The following is a 22,343-nucleotide window of genomic DNA, read 5'->3' on the forward strand; positions in this document are numbered from 1 at the left end:
AATAGGTTGGCAGGGTGGGGGAAAAACCCCTTTGTGAACCTTGGGGAGAGAGTGGAAGACTGGTGTGACAGGGAATCTGACATACAAAAAAATCTTTAAGCTCCCCTAAGCACCCCTAACGTTATGCCTTCTTCTAAGTGTTTCTCCAAGCTTTTTTGACAACTCTTAGTGGGATCAGAGGAACGCTTGCGGTATGATATAGGGTCATTTTACAACTCCTCATTTATCTTTTTGTAGAGAGATGCATTCATGAGGACAATTGAGCCCCCTTTGTCCGCATTTTTTATTACCAAATCCTTATTATTTCTAAGGTCTTGTAGAGAGAGTCTTTCCGATCTAGTTAAATTATGTTTTTTTGGTATACTGTTACATTTAGATTTTAGATCGGTTAAGTCTTTCTCCACGAGATCCTGGAATTTATCCATATGGTCGCACCTGGACATTAAGGGATAGAAGGTAGGGTTGTTTGTTTTAAAGGGTCTAGCAATGTTGTCATTTATCTCTGCTGATTCATTAGCCAATAATTTAAGATTAAAGATGTAAGTTTGATCCCTAAAATCAACAACCTCCTTCCTAGTCTCAAAAATAGAAATAGATGTGTCTTCTGGATTGAACACAGCAGGAGAACTATCAATTTCGCTACTGGATTCATCCTCCAGACAAGTGGACATTTTATTCATAAAGTAGTTTTTAACTGTCAAATTTCTTATAAATTTGTTTACATCAAGTAATGTCCTGTATAGGTCAAAGTCCGTGGAAGGAGAAAAGTTAAGGCCTTTGCTTAGAACCTTAGAATGTTCCTCAGAAATGATATAACTCAAAAGATTCAACACCGAGGAATTTAATTCCGTTTCTTCGGTTGTGTTGAAACTCCTCGTCTCGTCTTCATCCTTTCTTCCTTTTCCCGTCCGGTGTTTCCTGCCGGCTCTTCTGCCCCGTTTTTTGGAGCTGTATTATTGCAATTGGTAGCTCGATCTGAGGCATCATCGGAGGGACAGGAGGAGGAGCTGTTGAGGGATTCATCCGTTTCTGGAAAGCTAACATGTGGTAAACTTTTGCTTTTATTGTTACGCTTGTTATGTTTATTCTTTAAATTGTTGTGTCCTTCTATCATACCGCTTGAAAATATGTATCTACTGCTCTAGTAACAAATTTGTTATAATATGTTACGAATAATCACACAATGCAAACAGCACTCTTGCTCTTCCATTGATACTTTCCGCGCGTCATGCAATGCCCCGGAATGGGCTTAAATTGATAATTAATAGTTTTCCAAGTATAGAAATACTTGGAAATACCACTTCTACCGGTGTTGATCCATTTCAGGTAAGTTTTTAATTATTGTATTATGCTTTTAGATGTAAGTCCGTTACGATTCTCCAGGGGGGTGTGGCCGCTGCGATCACGTGGTTGTGACGTCACACGCCATGGAGAAGTGCGGCATTCAAATAGAGCTGAAAGCTCTTGTGTAGGTGAACCATGACTAAGCTCATCTGAGCGAAACACGCAAGTTTTTACCCCGTGTTACCATTATTTTTGTGCACTCTGCCGTGTGATATGTTTTTAAGAGGAACAAATAAAATGGATGATTTTTAACACTGCAATCGTCTCCGGAAGCGCTGGTCTTTCTACAATTTCTCTACTGCCCTGAGTCTATGGGGGATCTTCTGTCCGTGCGCTGGGGACGTTTCATCTGAGTGGTGAGCTGGATTCTTCTTGTTGTTTTTTTGTTTGCTTGTGCTCAAATTACCTGGTGTATATACTTTGTTCTATTGTGTCCACAGATAGTGCTTTTATGCCAGGACTTTATTATTTGTAGTCCGGAAATCTCAATATTATTTATAGCCACAGATTATAACCTTGGACTTCATGACTGGCCTGATGAGGAAAATATTCCTATAAAGTAGACTTGGCCACAGAGTCTCATAATACATGCATCTCAAATTCATGTTAGTGCTGAGCCAGCAGATGAAGAGTCATATTAACTACTGTCGCTTCCCACAACACCCCCAGTGTTTACCTCACACCCTTCATATAATGTAAGAAAACCTTGGAGCACTTGGATTCCAGACATTTCATATACAGTATAGTAGATAGACTTCCTTGTGTGACTTCATATTGCTCTCTATTGCTTCTGTTGGAGATATTCAAGACTTCAGACAGCTGTTGACCTCTCTGGGACAAAGCTGGAACAGGGCTCAGATTAACAGTGATCTTAAGTAATGTAGATAGAGGAATGTAAGCTTTCTATATTAAGACATCAGAAGGGCAGAAGGGATGCTTTACCTACCAGAAATACACATGTGGAGCATGGTTCCTTCATATATATATATATATATATATATATATATATATATATATATATATATATATATATATATTGTGGGAGATTTGGCCCAGTAGAGACCGTGGTAGCGGGGTGCTGTGATGCAGTTCAAGACAGTGACACCAAAGTACAGTCCAAAACAGGTCTCGCCTGCGTTTATTGTAGCAGCAAAATAAAACAGCCTTTACATTAAATAAACAAAAATCCTACCCGTCAGGGTGCTAACTATACAGGCGTTCACTAACTCACCACTATACAAAATCACTTGGCTGCTCCAGGCACAGAGGTCAGTGCTGTGTGCTCTCCAGCCTCCTTCCACAGAGAGAGACAACACTTCCAGCTCTGCTGAGCGGTTTAAAAAAAAGACTGATTGGGCTGCTCCCATCACCTGTGTCCAAGGTGCTGGACACCCAACCTCAGCACTAAGGCCTTGCATAATAGCAAAACCTAGGGGAAACATACCGCCCATCCACAGTTAACCCCTTCAGTGTCTCACATACCCTCCCCCTCTGTTTGACCCTGTGGGGGCGAACACTTTTGGCCATCAGACAGTGGGTACGAGACAGGGCATCGGCATTCCCATGCAGCTTTCCTGCTCGATGTTCTACCGTGAATTTGAAATTCTGCAACATTAGGAACCACCTTGTGACCCTGGCGTTCCTCTCTTTGGCCTGACTCATCCAGGTGAGGGGAGAGTGATCGGTCACCAGTGTAAACTGTCGCCCTATCAAGTAATACCTCAGGGATTCCAGAGCCCATTTTATCGCTAAGCACTCCCTCTCAACTATACTGTAGTTCTTCTCAGGAGGTGTGAGCTTGCGGCTCAGGAATGTCACAGGATGTTCTTCACCCTCCACTACTTGGGACAGGACAGCCCCTAAGCCCACGTCAGAAGCGTCAGTCTGCACAATAAAGGTCTTGGTGAAGTTAGGGGTGATCAGTATCGGTCCCTCACACAAAACCGTCTTAAGTCGCTGAAACGCCCCCTCAGCCTCTTCACTCCACTTTACCATCACCGCCCTGCTACCCTTGGTCAGGTCTGTCAGGGGTGCTGCTATGGTAGCAAAATCAGGGATAAATCGGCGATAATAGCCCACTATGCCTAGGAAAGCCCTCACTTGCTTCTTGCTCATAGGTCGTGGCCACTGCTGGATCGCCTCCACTTTATTTACTTGGGGTTTGATGACACCTCGCCCAATACGGTACCCCAGGTAACGGGCCTCTTCCAGACCCAGTGCACATTTTTGGGGGTTCGCTGTCAACCCTGCTGCCCTCAGGGAGTCTACCACTGCTTGCACTTTGGCCCGGTGACTCTCCCAATCGGTACTATAAACTATGATGTCATCCAGGTAGGCCGAGGCATATCTCCGGTGAAGTTTTAGGACGAGATCCATTAACCTCTGGAATGTGGCGGGAGCCCCATGTAGCCCAAAGGGGAGTTCCACGTACTGAAAAAGCCCATCAGGAGTAACAAAAGCGGTCTTCTCTTTGGCCCTGTCAGTAAGGGGTACCTGCCAATACCCTTTCGTCAGGTCAAGGGTGGAGAAGAATCTAGCCTGTCCAAGTCGTTCTATCAACTCGTCAACCCTGGGCATGGGATAAGAATCAAATTTGGACACCTCGTTCAACTTCCTAAAGTCATTGCAGAACCGTAGGGAACCATCAGGTTTGGGAATCAACACAATAGGACTCGACCAGTCACTTTTAGACTCCTCGTGACCCCCAGGTCTAACATCTGCCTGACTTCTTCGGATATGGCAAGCCGGCGCGCTTCAGGGACCCGGTAGGGTTTTTGGTGTACCCGGATGTGGGGTTCGGTTATGATATCATGCTTGATGACTGAAGTACGTCCCGGTAACTTAGAGAACACATCCACATTTCGGAGCACAAACTCCTTTGCTTCCTGAATCTGGGCCCTGGAGAGGGACCCCGAGATCCGTACTTCAGGCACCTTGGCATCGGGTACACCTACCTCCGGTGTCCCCTTCTTGGGGACAGACGCTTTTTCTACTCCCACGGCCATCAGGGACTCTCTTTCCCTCCATGGCTTTAGGAGGTTCACGTGGTATATCTGTTCGGGTTTCCTCGTCCCCGGCTGAGATACCTTGTAGGTAACCTCCCCTACTTTCTCCATGACCTCATATGGTCCTTGCCATTTTGCCAAGAACTTGCTCTCAACGGTGGGCACCAGAACTAGCACCCTGTCTCCTGGGTTAAAGGTCCTAAGTCTGGCTGACCTATTGTAGACCCTAGACTGGGCCTCTTGTGCCCTTGTCATGTGCTCCTTTACAAGGGGCATTACCGCCGCTATGCGGTCCTGCATAAGGGAGACGTGTTCTATCACACTACGGTGGGGGGTCCTCTCCTGTTCCCAGGTCTCCTTGGCTATATCCAAAAGCCCACGTGGGGAACGGCCATATAACAGCTCAAAGGGTGAGAAACCCGTGGAGGACTGGGGAACTTCACGTATGGCAAACATCAAATAGGGCAACAAACAATCCCAGTCCTTCCCATCCTTGCTGACCACCCTCTTTAGCATCCCCTTCAAGGTCTTGTTAAACCTCTCGACTAGGCCATCTGTCTGAGGATGATACACAGAGGTGCGGAGCTGTTTAACCTGCAGTAACTTACACATCTCCTTCATTACCCTAGACATGAATGGGGTACCCTGGTCAGTCAAGATTTCCTTGGGGAGGCCTGTGCGTGAGAATACCTGGAACAGCTCCCTAGCAATATTTTTGGAGGAGGTGTTCCTTAATGGAATCGCCTCGGGATACCGCGTAGCGTAGTCCAGGATAACCAGGATGTATTGGTGCCCCCTTGAGGATTTGACTATGGGGCCAACCAGATCCATTGCAATCCGTTCAAATGGCACCTCTATGATTGGTAGCGGGACCAAAGGACTCCTGAAGTGGGACACCGGGGCAGTAAGTTGACACTCAGGGCAGGAGCTACAATACCGGTTTACCTCCTCCCACACCCCGGGCCAGAAAAATCTCTGCAGGATCCTCTCCCGGGTCTTCTCAGCACCTAAGTGCCCTCCCAGCACATGTTTGTGTGCCAACTCTAGCACCAGCCTACGGTGAGATTGGGGTACTACAAGTTGTTCAACCTCCTCACCCCGTATCTGGTCGACCCTGTACAACAGCTCCCCAACAATCACCATTCGGGGGTACATTTTGTCAGTCCCTGGTATTTGGAGTACCCCATTTATCACCTTAACATTCTCCCGTGCTTTAAACAAGGTAGGGTCCTGTAGCTGTGCAGCCCCAAAATTTTCACGGGAAATCTCAAAGTCCGGCATGTCAGCCACCTCCTCGTGGCCCTCGACCTCACCAGCTAGGACCTCTAGGGGAGATAATTCATCACATGGGGTCACCCCTACTGCTGGTGTGGGTACATCGGCCTCAAAGGGTTCAGGGGCCAAGGCCGGACATACCTGACGTCCATTATCTGCAACAGCACCTGAGGTGGGTCTTCGTCTCCAGAGGTCCCAAAACACCGGTAAGTCTCTGCCGATAATAGCCTCATGTAACAGGGTCCCCACCACCCCCACTTCATGGGTAATAGTACCACAAGGTGTATGTAGGTTGATGACAGCAGTGGGATATTCGCGAGTGTCCCCATGTATACACAACACTCCCACTTTACGCCCACTGTACAGTCCAGGATCAACCAAAGTTCCCCGCACCAGGGTAACCAGACTCCCTGAGTCTAGCAAGGCTTCCACCGTGTGACCACCGATTGTGACCATACACACTTGGGGTTCTGCATCCGTGACTGACTCGGCAGCCAGAACCGGCCGGGCAAACAGTGACATTCGCCGGGTCTGGTTGCAGTCCATTGGATCCACTGACAGGGGACAGTTGGCAGCAATATGGCCCATTTCATGGCATCGCCAGCACTGGATACGGCTATGACCTCTGTCACGAGCCTCACTGGGTTTCTGTGTATCCAAGCCCCCCAGTGTACCCCCTCCCAACCTGACCTGTCTCCCCTTTTCCGCAGTAGCAGTCTTACCAGATGGTTTGGTGACCCTGTCACTGGCACTGCTTCGTGTGGGAGAGGCAAGTAGAAGGTCCTCCGTAGCCCGATATCTCTCTACTAGGGACACGAGTTCCTCAGCACTGGTTGGACCCGGCTGGAACGAACTTGAACGGTGACCACAAGACGAGCCAGAATCTCCGCCTTTAGCTGGGGGTACTCACGGGCCTCCGTTTCACTCAGGTCGTAGTAGGCCTTCTGCGATTCGCCTGTCAGGAACGGCGCCAGGACATCTGCCCACTGCTCAGCTGGTAACTCCTCTCGTTCAGCTACTCGCTCGAACACAGTGAGATAAGCCTCCACGTCGTCGGTCGCCGTCATCTTTTGTAAAGCCTTCTGCACTGCAGCCCATGCGGAATGCTGGACAACCGGGTACCCTTGCAAACCAGTATGGGACCCCTCAGTAGTCGTCGCTTGCGGTGCTGCCATAACGCCAGAAAACTTTTCCATCATCAGCTGGAACATGGCTCGGGACTCTTCCTGCTGTTGCTGGAGCATGGCTTGCTGCTGTCGGGACCTCTCCTCCTGCTGCTGGAGCATGGCTTGCTGCTGGCGGGACCTCTCCTCCTGCTGCTGGAGCATGGCTTGCTGCAGCTGTCGATTAGCCTGGGACTCTTCCTGCTGCTGGCGGGACCTCTCCTCCTGCTGCTGGAGCATGGCTTGCTGCAGCTGTCGATTAGCCTGGGATTCTTCCTGCTGCTGGCGGGACCTCTCCTCCTGCTGCTGGAGCATGGCTTTAATAAAGTCCTCCATCTTGGCTTTATCCTGCAATTTGCCTGCTGCTTTCACCCAGGCCATGCAATGTTGCAGGATGTAGCGAGCCTTTCAGGTGTGTGTCTTTTGAACTGCCCGCAATCCGAAGCACCATATGTGGGAGATTTGGCCCAGTAGAGACCGTGGTAGCGGGGTGCTGTGATGCAGTTCAAGACAGTGACACCAAAGTACAGTCCAAAACAGGTCTCGCCTGCGTTTATTGTAGCAGCAAAATAAAACAGCCTTTACATTAAATAAACAAAAATCCTACCCGTCAGGGTGCTAACTATACAGGCGTTCACTAACTCACCACTATACAAAATCACTTGGCTGCTCCAGGCACAGAGGTCAGTGCTGTGTGCTCTCCAGCCTCCTTCCACAGAGAGAGACAACACTTCCAGCTCTGCTGAGCGGTTTAAAAAAAAGACTGATTGGGCTGCTCCCATCACCTGTGTCCAAGGTGCTGGACACCCAACCTCAGCACTAAGGCCTTGCATAATAGCAAAACCTAGGGGAAACATACCGCCCATCCACAGTTAACCCCTTCAGTGTCTCACAATATATATATATATATATATCTGTATTTATATCTATGAAAAGGGGGCACAGCTTCTTGGCAAAAAGGGCATGTGCAAAAATTATGCAAATGAGCCACCATTTTGTCACACTTCTGTTGCAAAAACTAGGTAAACTAGTAGGAGGTGCAAAGTTTTAAACAAGGACAGATTTATCATCCATCACCACTGTCCTATTTTGAGGCACTTTTGGTAAATTTGCACCATGTACATTTGCATGTAGCCACAAAGCTATTTGACTTATTCTCTAAGTTAAACTTCAAATTTACTTGTGTTTTTGTTTTACTTTTTCCTCTCACCCAAATAAGTTTTAAAGGGGCTGTCTGACTTTATTAAAACATCTAGAGGTAGGCTGGCAGACGGTGGAGGCTGTACAAAATCTCTCCAGTGCTCCTGGTCTCCTGTGCCATCGTCCGCTGCCATCCCCCTGCTTGTTTACAGGTACAGTCACACCCAGCTCTGACAACTTCCACTCACCTGGAACACCCAACCGTCCCCTGCCCCAGCACCTGATTGTTTATAGGGGCAGGCACTTTTCGCTCCCACAACTTTCACTTACTGTTGGGTAGTCAGAGAAGTTGTCAGAGCTGAGAGTGCCTGCTCTTGTAAACAAACAGACACATAACTGACAGACACATTTATTTTTTTACAGCCCCCCTAGCCCTCTTCTAGATTTTTTTATAAAGCTGGATAAACCCTTTAAGGGTCACACGGGTGAATATATATACACTGACCTACAGCTGAAGGTGACCACTGCATTGAAGGGCTCTTTAATTGTCAATGCTAATATAATCCTGTATTCTGTCTTTTTATAGTATACTAGCTGTAGTCCCCGGCATTTCCGGTGATTGTAATTAACTGCTCTTAGCTGTAAAAAATAGAATGGGTTAACAAACAATATTTTTTTATCTAGCTTTCTCTATATCTATCTATATCCGTCTATATCTATCAGTCTCTCTCTTCTCTCTCGGTCTTTCTATCTGTCTCTCTGTCTTTCCCTCTGTCTCTCTCTGTCTGTCTCTGTCTCTCTGTCACTCTGGCTGTCAGCCTGTCTCTGTCTGTTTCTGTCTGCCTCGCTCTCTCCGTCTCTCTCTCTCTGTCTGTTTGTCTTTCTGTATCTTTCTCTGTCTGTCTTTCTGTCAGTGTGTCTATCTCTGTATCTCTGTCTGTCTGTGTGTGTCTTTCTCTCTATCTGTCTGTCTCTGTTTGCCTCTATCTCTCTGTCTATGTCTGTTTGCCTCTATCTCTCTGTCTATGTCTGTTTGCCTCTGTATTTCTATCCATATTACCTCACACATACGCAGTCTTATATGCATTGTCTATAGCAGTGGTGGCGAACCTATGGCACGGGTGCCAGAGGTGGCACTCAGAGCCCTCTATTTGGGCACCCTTGCTATCTCCCCAGGGCAGGGTTCGCCAGACAGGACTCAAGGCCTGTTGCATTCCCAGGACCCTAGAAGAATGCTACAATGATAATCCAAACTTCTTCTCTTTTGTTCTACTGTATCGGTATCCTCAGGTGCCTATACAATTTAAACCTGTGAAAGAGCAGAGAGTAATAAGTTACTGCTTAAATTGTCACACTGGCACTTTGCGAAAAATACGTGGGTTTTGGTTGTAGTTTGGGCACTCGGTGTCCAAAAGGTTTGCCTTCACTGGTCTATAGTAACCAGTCAAAGCTCAGAGCTCATACTCACACAAGACCTGTGGCTAAATAGAAGCTGAACCATGATTGGTTGCTTACTGCAACAGCAGGCAGCAGACAATAGCTCCTGTATATGGTGCTTAGTTAATAAGTGTATTTTGGAAAGAGTGGGGTGAAAATTTTGACTAAAAAACCTAGTTTATGATGTTCCATTAGTCAAAGGGAGCGGTTGTACAAAATGTGGTGATTGTAAACACAACGGTGCAGATTCCTTTAGTGGACATACACACATACATACGCTCAGCTTTATATATTAGATATGCCACTGACATTTACAGTAGATTTGTGTACTCTATCATGTTCTAAAATGTACTTAAACTATGTTTGGCTGCAATACTTTAAGAATACCATGTAATCTGAGCTTAGCAAGCAAGAAGAACATGTCATGTGGCAAATGTCTTGCCACTACTAATTAAAGACCCCTCAATAACAGTAGCACTAATCTTAACCATATGCTCATTGTAGTGTCATTTGAAGGTACAATATGTACTTGAGTATAAGCCAAGTATAAGCTAAGGCACCTAATTTTACATCAAGAAACTGGGAAAACGTGTTGCTCGAGTATGAGCCAAGGGTGGGAAATGCAGCCGCTACTCTCTAATAAAATGTCCAAAAGTCTCCCCTCATCAATAAAATGTCCAGTAGTCTCCCCTCATCAATAAAATGTCCAGTAGTCTCCTCTCATGAATAAAATGTCCAGTAGTCTCCTCTCATGAATAAAATGTCCAGTAGTCTCCTCTCATCAATTAAATGTCCAGAGTCTCCCCTCGTGATTGACATGTCCACAGCAGCCCCTCCAATTAATTATATGTCCAGCAGAGTGCCTCAATTAGTATAATGTCCAGCGGAGTGCACCCATGAATATGATGCCCAGCAGAGTGCTCGCTTAAATATAATACCCAGCACAGTACCCCCTTTAAAAAAATAACTTAGTATTCACCCTCCGACGCTGACCCTGGTCTTTCTGGAGCACATCTTTGAGTTACTGGTTGGGCCGGCAGATGCACGTCTATGCAACTTGCCAGCACACAAACTAAGACACTGCCGCGCCATAGTTTGTGTGTTGGCAGATCGCATAGATGTGCATCTGCCGGCCCTGCGGGAAACGCAAAGAGGTGCTGCGGGGTGAAAAGGGTACTAAATTTATTTTTTTATATACTCGATTATAATCCGAGAAGGGCTTTTTCCGCACAAAAAATGTGCTGAATAACTCGGCTTATACTCAAGTATATATGGTTTTCTCCATAGAATATTATGCCTTTGGCTTATGATCATTTTCATGCATATTATAATTAGAATGGTGAACAGAATGGTTACATTATCGAGATATTTATTTATATAGCACCATCATATTCTGCAGAGCTTTACAAGACAAAGGGTTCATATACAAACAGATTAAGACTTTACAAGTCCATAATCATATGAAACCAAAGGAGTCAGGGCCATGGGTTTTAAGAGCATGTTTGAAATTTTGGTGGTTGAGTAGTTGTTAGTTAATATGTAAAAGGGCATTCCAGGTCCTGGAGATGTGAGTAGAAGAGAATTTCAAGAAGAAATTAATCTTAGATTGCTGGGAGATTGAAGAGCACAGGTTGGATTATAGACTGAGACGAGGCAGGAGAGGTAGAGTGGTACAGCATTGTGGAGAGCTTTGTGGATAAGGGAGATTAGTTTAATCTGTATTCAGCAGAAGACGGGCAACCAGTGCAGTAACTTGAAGTGTCTGGACTGAAAGAAAAGTCTAGCTGAAGAATTAAGAATAGATTGTGGAGTGAATCAACAATTAGGGCTTTAGAGGTTTCCACTGTAGGACATGGGGGGATTCTGTAAATATTTTAGAGGTACATTCGGCAAAAGCTTGCAAGTGATTGAATGTATATTGTGTAAAGTAGAGGTCAGAGTCCAACACAACCCCAAGGCGGCGGGCCTGTTGCCATAGGGCTATGGTGATATAACAGACAGAAATGGATATGTCAGGGTTGGGTCGGTTAATAGACACTAGAAAGACAATTTGAGTTTCAGAGAGTACCTAATGTTAGAGACATCAGAGAAACAATCACTGCATTTTGCAGTGAGGCCAGGGTGATGTTATAAGCAGAAGTATATAGTTGGGTATCAGCAGTGTAAAGATGATAATGAAATCCTAATATGCTGATGGTTTGTCCAATTGGTGCAGTGTAGAGGGAAAAGAGAAAAGGACCTAGGACTGATCCCTGAGGAACCCTGACAGTAATAGGAAGAGGAGAGATCTAGAAAAGGAGACACTAAAAGTACGGTTGAAGAGGAAGAAAACCAAGAGCGCACAATGTACTTCAAGACACCAGGAGAGAGGTGAGAAGTAATAGCTGAGAGGAGGGACTGTAGAAGATTTGATGGGGTCATTGATGCTGGTTATGGGGCGAGCAGAGAAGAGGAGCCTGGACCTTTCTTCCTCTGTGACTGGCTCAAAAGAAGAGAGTGAACAGGGTGAGGTATGGTAAGGAAATTTCCTCTAATGTACAATCTATTTTATCTTTAAAGAAGGTGGCCAGATCGTTTTCCCCAAGACTTGCAACAGGTGGCTGCACCTTGGGAGTGGGAGTATCAAAGAGGATCATTAGAGAGGATATTAGACTGGTGATGATGACAATAGAGTAAAGGTTTGGTGTGGAAATAAAAGCTGCTCTAACTATCTACATTTTGTTCAGCTCACTCCCTTTTATATGACCGCCATCTTGCTAATTCTAATTCTAATACACTGTTTTTTGTAACTCTGTTTCTATGGAACGAATAGGGAGTAAAATCTTCCAATGAGATTCCTAAGGAGACCTCATAACAACTTGCAAATTCAGACAGCAAGTTTGTGTTGTTACCCATCTTTACTAATCTTTGCAGGTTCGATCTCCCTGGACCAGACCCTGAACTTCAGTTAGTGCCTGCGATTGGTGCTGGTAGTAATCGCAGGCATTAAATTCTTTAAAATCAATGCGACTGCACACACAACGGCACTAGCATTTTGAGGAGGATCGTCACTCACTGATAACATCATCGGAAGTGGCGACCCACACCAAAATGTTATACTTCTTCAGACAATTTTTAACAGGTTCACTCATCACTAGCTTTGTATGCATTGAAAAGAGGAAGTCATATATGGTGTCTGACCTCACCAAATCTGTCTCTTTATCTTAAAGTTATCTATCTACTTGCCTATTTCTTTTTTGGCTCTTTTGTTCCAAGTTAGAACCATATAAACTTTAATATACATTTACTCAAATAAAAATCTTAGTTTATTTAACCTTTAACTGTCTTTGTATAACATGTCATGGCTGCTCTAGAAGTTAACATTACAGAAGTTAAAGGTCATGTCTGCACTTCGGAACATCCCTGGAGTAGTGGCACAGCTGCTTCATCGCCTGCAGCTCATCTTTTAATGGCACGATAAAAACAGTGCAAGACGTGAATGATAAAACAATTATTCAGGCTTTATGTTAATCTGCATGCAAACTAATGTAACGTCTAGTAATCATTATGTGAGGGAAATTTATCAGTGTTGGACTTTTATATTGGTTTATATTGGTACCAGAAAACTTCATGAGGAAAATGATTTTCTGGCATTAAAATGTCAAATATTTAAGTCACCGGCTTTGTCTTTACCTTTCTCGTACATACATTGTCATCTTTGGGACAAAATGTTGGTCTTTCCAAATCATATCCAATCAAAAATATGAGTGGACTGCAATCAGCATGCCATTTCATGTTTAGTAGTGACCATGGGTGCTGGATTACTCTTGGGTGGGAAGTCATTGAGGCACTCCCTGCTGTTGTACAGTCGCTAAAAAAATCTATTGTATCTGCATTTTTAAGATGTGGATACCATTGATTATAAGAGCAGTGCAGCAGAGTTTGCTACTAGTGTTGAGTGGACCCAGCGCAACTTTATTTAAATACAGCACTTTCTACATCAATTATATTATAGAACATTGTGCACACAATATTCATACAAGCAACTCATCAATAATAATGGAATCTTTTCCATTGACTTAAAGCCAAAATAGTTCTATATATTTGCATTAGTTTTTCCATTATCAAAACTCTGTATAGATTTATGTCCAAAAAACAATCTCTAAAAAAAACCCTGGAAATACAACTGTTCATTGGTGTGCTAATAGATTGCAAGTGTTGCATTACAAACACCTGAGCTGTGAGTGTTGTATCCATAGATTTAATCCAACGGTATTCTACTATAATTTGTCTGACTTTACAGCCTCCTTTTATCTATAGCCTCCATAATAAGTAAAACACATTTAGCCAACTTAACACTTAATCTTCAGTATCCAAGAGTAATGACCAAACACAACTGGGAATCTCAAGTCGTCCATATATAACTGATACTTGATATGTTGCCATATAAACAACTAAGCTAACATATTACAGCTGTACTGTTCTAATGGTTACTTACATAATACTCTGTCATCCATTAGCGTTCTATATTAAGGACACATGTCTTTGCTATAGGATAGCACAATTCCATGTATTTGGAAACAAATGCACTTTGTAGGCTTTTTTGTGCAGCTTAAAAAAAAAGAATATACCAGAGATTTTTTGTTTGCAATTTTGAGTTATGCCCCCTCCCCCAATGATATTGAAAAAGTAATTTCTATTTCCTTATCAGAAAGGAGCAGCAGGATGACCAGGACCACTTTCCTTCAGTCATTCTCTATAAGAAAGCACCATAGAAAGGCAGAACACTTATGAAACCAGCCACTCCATTATTATGGGGTTCCAGTGGACCCCTGTTCTCAAAATCAGTGAGCGTTGCACAGAGGTAGGCCCTAAAAATTATTTTACTGGTAACCCCAGTCTGACACTGAACATTTCAATTTTACACTTGTAGCATAGAGGGTGACTCCAAAGTCACATTTGTACATTTGCCAACCAGGATCAGGCAACAGGGAGTTTCGGGTGGTCCATAGTTTGTAGAGGCTCATGGACACAATATTATGGTATATTCTATGAATCTATGGTGTCATATATAGCACCATATAAAATATAGGGAACCACAAATGGAAGGAACCATGGAATCAGAAATATCCCATGGGTACAAACAATGCTACACTGCTGAGTAGATTTCAAAAAGGTTAAGAGCCTGTGGGTACTACATATCCACATGAGTTATGTGGTATTAAAGGGAAACTGTGATGAGAAATTGACCTAATAAACCACTACCAGTATGTTGTCAAGCAGCTGAACACCTTCCAGATCATGTTTCTTTCAAGACCCAGTGTGGTGAAATCATCGAGAAATCTACTTGGAAGTGAGATGTAAATTGGTTGTATAAAGTCGCTGTAATTCACTGTAATTGATGGTCCTGCATAAAGAGACATCAGTAACCAGATCTCCGGAAGTTAGAAGCATGATTTCTATCACAAAGGAGGAGACTTTCAGTGCTCGTAACCTTGAATTCAGTGTTAAATTCTCCTCCTCTTTGACTTCATTCAACTAATTTGCAGCTCACTTCAAAGTTGATTTTCTGCATGATGCCAACACACTTGGCCAGGAAAGAAACAAAAACTAGAAGGTGTTACGCTGCTTGACAATATTCTGGTAGTTGTTTATAACAGTCAATAACAATCATGTTGTAATTTTAGACTTTTAGAATTTTAGACTAAAATGCCTATAAATGCCCTGTGATGGGAAAGGTTGAAGCATATACCTATGGACATGGAGCAAACAAGAAAATACAGGCCCCTTATTTTGGTTATTGGAAAAATATTTAAACAAAGCACAATAGAACAATAGAATTATTATCATATTATATAAATATCATTATTACTAGGAAAAGGAATATAAAAGTAGGTACAAATAGCATTTTATACTATATTACTTGGTATTTTCAACACTATCTATGTATAATGATGCAGCAGAGACAGGACACATTTATCTAGTATCAGCATTTCCATTTAGTATAATTGTATACTACAGAATCTGTCTTCAGCTAGTTAAATCAGTGAGAAATGATAGTCTGCAAATCATACAACTAGTATTACTTACATGTAGTTTATGTCCATCTAGCCAGTAAGAGTTATGTAATAGTAGTCCTATATTTAATGATAACAACATGCTTAATGAGCATTACTCCTCTGTTGGTATTCAATTACCTGCCAATGTTAAGTCCATTAACACATATCAATAGCTGTATTGAACATAAATAACTTTTCTGGCAACTAGTGCTCTTTTCTAATATATCAAAGGTTACCTCAAACCGTCAAAGACTGTTAAATAGAGTCAAGATTCCTAAAGACAACTTGTGGGTCTCTAAACGCATCTGCCTGTCACTTAGCTGAGGTCCTGCTCCCGGAACTCTAGGCACTCTGCCCTCATTGGCTAGAGAAGGTTTATCTGGCCATATATTTGCCATACAGTGTCCATATCCACATTCAAAGAATGACCAACTATATACTGCATTTACAGACTAAATCTCCCTAGTTCAGGGGGCTGGCGTGCTGTGTGCTGGGAGTCCAGAACAAGGATCTTCTACATACTGTATATTGGCTCTATTATTGCATAAGAAGGGGGTTGGCACCCCATAAAGATAATATCAGTGTAGTTCAAGGAAAGTACCTTGGGAAACAAAGCAAGATAGAGGAAGAAGAAATATCCTCTATGCGTTTTCTTGTGGACTTGGAATTTACGACTTTCACTGTGCGCCACAATTGACAGGTCTACTTTATTCTTTGGGTCGGTGCGATCATGGGGGTACCAAATTTGTATAGGTTTTATAATGTTTTCATTCATTTACAAAAATTTAGGCCCCTTCCACATTTGCGTTGCAGATCACGTCAGAGTCTGATCAGGGTGCGATCAGTGTTTGGTCAGTGAAAAACTGACATTTTTCATCAGAGTTCAATTAGTTTTCAGTCAGAGTTTGTTCAGTGTCTCAGCTTTTCATGCGCATTTTCAATGCAATTTCAATGCATTTTACACGCGCAGTACTCAGGACTCTGGACTAAGCTCTATCTTTTCTATGGCAATTGATGCGTGAAAAACGCATTGCACTTGCATTGCACTTGCGTGTGTCTCAGAGTGCAATGCGTTTTTGATGCATCTCCATAGACTTGTATGGTGCGTTTTTCATACTTTTGTATGGTGTAAAAGTAGAGCATGTCGAGATTTAAACGCGCGTTAAAAAGTGTGAAAAAGGCCATTGATTACAATGGCTCAAAGTGCAATGTAAGTTCTGAGCGTCAAAAACGTGCAGAAAACGCGCATGAAAAACGCAATTGTGGTAGGGGCCTTAAGAAAATATTATTTTGCCTTTTTCTGGTGCTAATAACTTTTTTATACTTCGGTGTACAGTGCTGTGGGTGGTATCTTTTTTGTGACTTCTGATGAAGTTTTCAATGCTACCATTTTTAGTACTGTACAACCTTTAGATCACTTTTTATTGTTTTTTATATTTTTCAAAATGAAATAGATAGAACTGGCATTTTTGGATGTGGCGATACCTAATGTGTTTGTGATTTTTACTGTTTATTTATATTTATATCAGTTCTAGGGAAAGGGGGGTGATTAGAATTTTTTGGGGTTTTTTTAATAATTTTTTTTTAAACTTTTCAAAATGTTTAATTTAACTATTTTTCAGACCCCCTATGGTACTTTAACCCTAGGTTGTCCAATTGATCCTACAGTATACTGCCATACTATATACTGTATGTACTGTATATGGTGATTTTCCTCCTCATTCATTACAATGTGCTGATAACCCGAGGCTGTGAAGGACGCTGCTCCCCGATGACGTCATGGGGAGCGGCGATCCTCGGCAAGGATTGCGGGTGTTAAAGGGAAGTCTTTGCTGCGATAGGAGAGGACTCTCCATGCACCCGCAGCTGACCCTTGACGTGCTATTATGTCACAGGTCGTGAAAGGGTTAAATGGATTGTTGTTAGAATACAAAATAACAACAACACAAATTTGTAATTTAACTACAGTTTGCAACACCATCACTTGCCCCCTTTAGACATGATATACAACGATGAAATGAATGAACTTTACCACATATTGGGGGTCATTCACTAAGGGCCCGATTCAGGTTTTCCCGACGTGTTACCCGAATATTTCTGATTTGCGGCAATTTCCCCTGAATTGCCCCGGTATTTTGGCGCAAGCGATCGGATTTTGGCGCATCGGCGCTGGTAGCACGCAACGGAAATCGGGGCCATGGCCGAATGAAAACCCGACGGATTCGGAAAAACAGCTGCATTTAAAAAACAAAAAGTGTCGCGGAGCTTGCACTTACTTTCACTAGGAATAGGCCGGTGTACATGAGTGCATTTCAGCGGAGTTCAGTGCAGCAGCGCCACCTGGTGGACGTCGGAGGAACTACCTTAGTGAATCCCGGCCGGACCCGAATCCACCGCAGAGAACTTGCCGCTGGATCGCGAATGGACCGGGTAAGTAAATCTGCCCCATTAACTTATAAAAAGCACCATACTGCATGAAACCATAAAAGTGCCACATACTAACAATTCTATACAACACTACCACAGCCATACAATGAAAAAATGAAGCAATTGTAGTGCTGTGTTGTGCAATGCCTTTCCTAATACTACTATACAGTACACAAATGGCATACAGTGATCACATTGAAATAACCTCTTCATACATTTCTATCCTTAGAGGCTACTATGGCTTCTAAGAGTAGCCCTAAACGGACTAGGCTGAATTGCAATCTTACTATAAATATGTGATAAACTGTATAACAGAAAACAATATACAGCATAATAAAGTAATAAATTTAGGTTACATTCATATTCTATTTATGATTTTTATGACTTTGAGATTGAACAAGGTTCTAGGCGTTGCATAGATTTACATTCTATTAATGTTATGACTAATTTTGACTCCAACTACATGAAAGTCTTCATTATACAACACTGATGGCCAACTGACATTGTCATTGTCAATCATCAATGTAATGAGTAAAGCATGTAGATAACAGTATCCAAGGTCCTTACTGGAGAATGTCTTTCTTCTTAGTGCCATAATTATTGTAACCGGAGACCCAACAGATATGTTTGAGGACAATTGTCATTGCAAAATGGGTAATTGATCTGGTCATGTGATGGAAAGAATTTAACCAAATATTCTTTGGCGTTGATGTTATGAGATCATTGAGCATATCATTAACATTTATACCTTACCTTTTCTTTCAACACTGTGGTATCTGCTGTATAGAATTCTATTTATAACAACCTCATAATTTACATGCCTCTTTTCTATGTTACCTATCTTTGTGGATAGGAAATTCTGATTTTGCAAAGAGATTTTCCTGTAAATTACAGTCTTGTAAAAAAGGTAAGCCCTCTATAGTTTTATAATTTAGTAAAGCCTATTAATGTCTTCAAATTACAACCTTAGATGAGCAACAACACGCAAGAAAACTGATATGATATCTCATCATATTTAAAACATCAACATGTCAAAATTTGGAATCAGTGAGAAATTAATTGCAGTACACCCCTATTGTTTCCATAGAGACAAGGTGCTTCTATTCCAAAGCCCTTAAATAATTGATCAGCAGGAGATGTGACCAACTTCATAAAAGCAGGAGTTTTGTAAGTTGCTAGTTTGGAACATTTAGATGCATGTTAACACAAAGGCAATAAAGAAAGACATAAGCTATTACCTTAAAGGATACCTACCACCACGGATCTACCTATTTAGGTAGATTGGGTGGTAGGTGCCTCTATTGTTCATGAGGGTTGCCCTTTAAGGGCTAATCCTCATGTCCCCTGTATCTTGTTATAATTTTTATTGCCCTAATATGCTAATTTTATAAAGAGGCTACTGGGGCGTGGAGTAGCCGATGCTGATTCTACACGGCGCGGCTACTCTGCGCCCCAGTAGCCTCTTTGATCCTCTATCTTCAGCACGCAGCTACGAGGAGCTGCACGCCCTCGTCCACAAAGCTGAAGTTCTGCGCATGTGCAGTAGCTCTGGCTTTGGAGCAGTGACTGTGAAGCCACGGGCCTGCGTTCTGTGGACAAGGGCATGGGCCGTAGCTGCTGGACCAAGATATGCGGGTAGAAGGATCAAAGAGGCTACTGGGGTGTGGAGTAGCCGCGCGGTGTAGCCTCAGCTCTGACTACTCCACGCCCCAGTAGCCTCTTTAGAAAATGTGCATATTTGGGCAATAAAAGTTATAAAAAGATACAGGGGACGTGAGGATTAGCCCTTAAAAGTGCTATCCTCATGTACAATAGACGCACCTACCACCCGATCTACCTTAATAGGTAGATCCGTGGTGGTAGGTTTCCTTTAAAGGATATCAAAAGTTGTCCAAAGATCAAAAGATATTTTTTTATGTTGTCCATTGCTTATATGTAAAAACATAGCCAGTAATTGAAAGAGGGTGTCTTGTACATGTGCAGGAAGGGATGGATTCCAGAAGTAACAACCCCTTTAGTCCTTTTTTGTTTATCTATCATTATTACACTGAAAATTGATCATTTACTTGTCAAATATCTAGCAATCCTGAAAAATAAACTGTGAAACTTTTATTCCATCTAATGCAACATCTTGGTGTAGCCCCTTTTTAAAGCAACAAAAAGAATATTTGGAAAAAGATACCTAGCATAATATGGAATAAAAGTTTCACCAGTATTTGGCTTTGGAATGCTGCCTTTGCCTTTAAAGATAGATAGAGCTGCTTATTGCTATGTTTCATTTAAAACAGACAGAATTTTTAATCCTGTTAGAACTTGGAGACCAGTTCTGGAAAAATATCACATCAGCCCAAAATACCAAAGGCGGCATTGGTTATTTGAACGGTTTAAGTTTCGAGTACTTAGCACCCATCAATCATATGCAGATATTAATACTCTATGAATGTTTGATGTGGGATAATATATAAAACACAACTGTCATTACCCTTGCATCCCTAAATACAGAGGATCATTGATATATGCAAAAATTTTTAAAACCTTGTTTTGATAGTGGGTGAAAGTTTTCAAAACTTAAAAAAAAATTATTTCAAAGCACATCTTATGTTTTGTCTCATATGTCTTGAAATATGTAACAACTTACTTTTTTGTAATGCATAAAAAATTGTGAATTTTTGTAGTCACATGACAATATTCTGCTAAGACTGTTTCCACTTTTAATCTGTAGGTTTCACATAAACTCACACTAAATACTGAGCAGATTACTGCCGTGTGAACATATTCTGAATCCAAATTTTACCTGTAATGCAAATGAATATGAAAGCCAGAAGAGTGTTGCCTTTATTTTGATTTCATTTTTTAGTCTTTATTGAAACTAATTATTAGAATAATTGATTTGTTTTATTTAGATTTTTAAAAAATCCTTAGAAACTTACATTCTTGTTTCCTTTTAAAAGCAGTTCTTATATAAATGGTGGATAAATGATACACATTTTCAAAACTTCAATGCATGATGTTAGGTCTTTGGACATAAAGTCACAGTTTAAAGCTTTTAAAAGTACTATATGTCCAACATATCTGCACTATAGTTAGGTGGACCCCACAATGTATCCCCTTATCATGTTAATAGTATATAAAAGATCCTTTAACATATGTTGCATAAGTAGAAAATAATTTCATGTGAAAAATGCAAGATCCAGTAGATGTATATTTGCATAAATATTTTGGACGATATGTTCCCTTATAGAAACTTTTCCAAAGATTGCAAGTGAGGTGAGAATACATGTATATAATATAAATATAGCACATTAAAAGTGACAAAATTGTAATGTATTTCATTTTGTAAATTTTCTCCATTATGATAACATCCTTTATACATTTTTATCTCTTTGTAATATATGAATTTTCTAACTATTCTTCAGCTGTCATATATAAATTCTATATTTAAAAAGTAACATTCTCCATTGAAATGAATGGATGAATGAATGAATGAAGGAAGGAAGGAAGGAAGGAAGGCATGATATGTTACATTAACCATATAATTAATATAATCTAAGCCACAATTAACAATATATTGTGTACAGTAACACTGATATAGAAAATAATATAGTTCTTAAAGTAAGCATGCTCAATATATTGTCCCTACTAAACAGTACATTGCAGTAAATCAGTAGTAGGATGCTCTCTAAAGACAGAATCCTGACATGTAATCATCTCCCTACTTCAGCTCCCTGCATTCATAAGGCTATGCATGCAGAGGAAACTGTCCTACCAGGTTTAGCTGGTTCAGGCATGGTTGGATCACACTCGTCGTGGGTCCAGGGACAAACTCTCTCTCGAGGCTTCTCTTGTCTCTTTAAAGACAGTGTCTGCTCTCCTCTGAGACCTTGATAAATGTCACCTGACCCCTGCTATTAGTTGCCAAATTCCTAAGTCGTTCCATAAACTTTCCTAAACATGATTGGGTGGTGGGGAATCATATCCTAGCCTTAACAGTATCAAGAAAAAGAAGAGACAGGATCCAACCCTGTTCATAAAAAGTCTTGCTATAAGTAAGATAGAGGTATCAGCTGCTGAGTACACTGAGACAAGGGGAGTTGGGAGGGGATGCACATATCAGCGACATCTTGCTAACTTGTATTTCTGAAACAATCCATACTAGATATAGGTATGATTCTACCTTTTAAGCCTTTCAAAGTAATTGATTGTGAAGAATCTTGTCTAAACTGTAGTATATAATAAACACTTGAAACAACAATAGACATTCCATACTATCTTTGGAGCTCCAAGAAGAAAGTGTTCCAGGAAAACAAAAATGAAAATAACCTTGATGTTCTATTTGAAACACGCTTTGATTTTGATGTTCTAGGAAATGATAATCTTAAAGGAAGCTTTAGATGAATTTACTCAACATACTTGAAAGGGTTGTTGGACTGCTTTTATTCAGTATTCATTCGTATTGACTTCTTGTGTTTAGACACTGCAGTTTGATGAGAAAGAGTTTCCGGCAGGAGATGTAG

At 41.8% G+C, this 22,343-nt stretch overlaps 1 protein-coding gene across 4 annotated transcripts in view; it reads right to left on the reverse strand.

Moving 5' to 3' along the window:
* LOC140135392 (myosin-binding protein C, fast-type-like) overlaps positions 1-21,742 on the reverse strand; it is an 89,827-nt gene extending 68,085 nt beyond the window's left edge. For 3 of the 4 annotated variants that reach the window (XM_072156868.1, XM_072156866.1, XM_072156864.1), the window contains exon 1: positions 21,596-21,742. In XM_072156868.1, coding sequence (XP_072012969.1) covers positions 21,596-21,617 — 22 coding nt within the window. In that variant the 5' untranslated portion in view covers positions 21,618-21,742. The remainder of the gene's footprint in view (positions 1-21,595) is intronic. The other variant, XM_072156865.1, reaches the window with a different exon arrangement.
* Between the last annotated feature and the right edge of the window lie 601 nt (positions 21,743-22,343).

The sequence above is a fragment of the Engystomops pustulosus genome, chromosome 6, assembly GCF_040894005.1.
Source record: "Engystomops pustulosus chromosome 6, aEngPut4.maternal, whole genome shotgun sequence".
Lineage (NCBI taxonomy): Eukaryota > Metazoa > Chordata > Amphibia > Anura > Leptodactylidae > Engystomops > Engystomops pustulosus.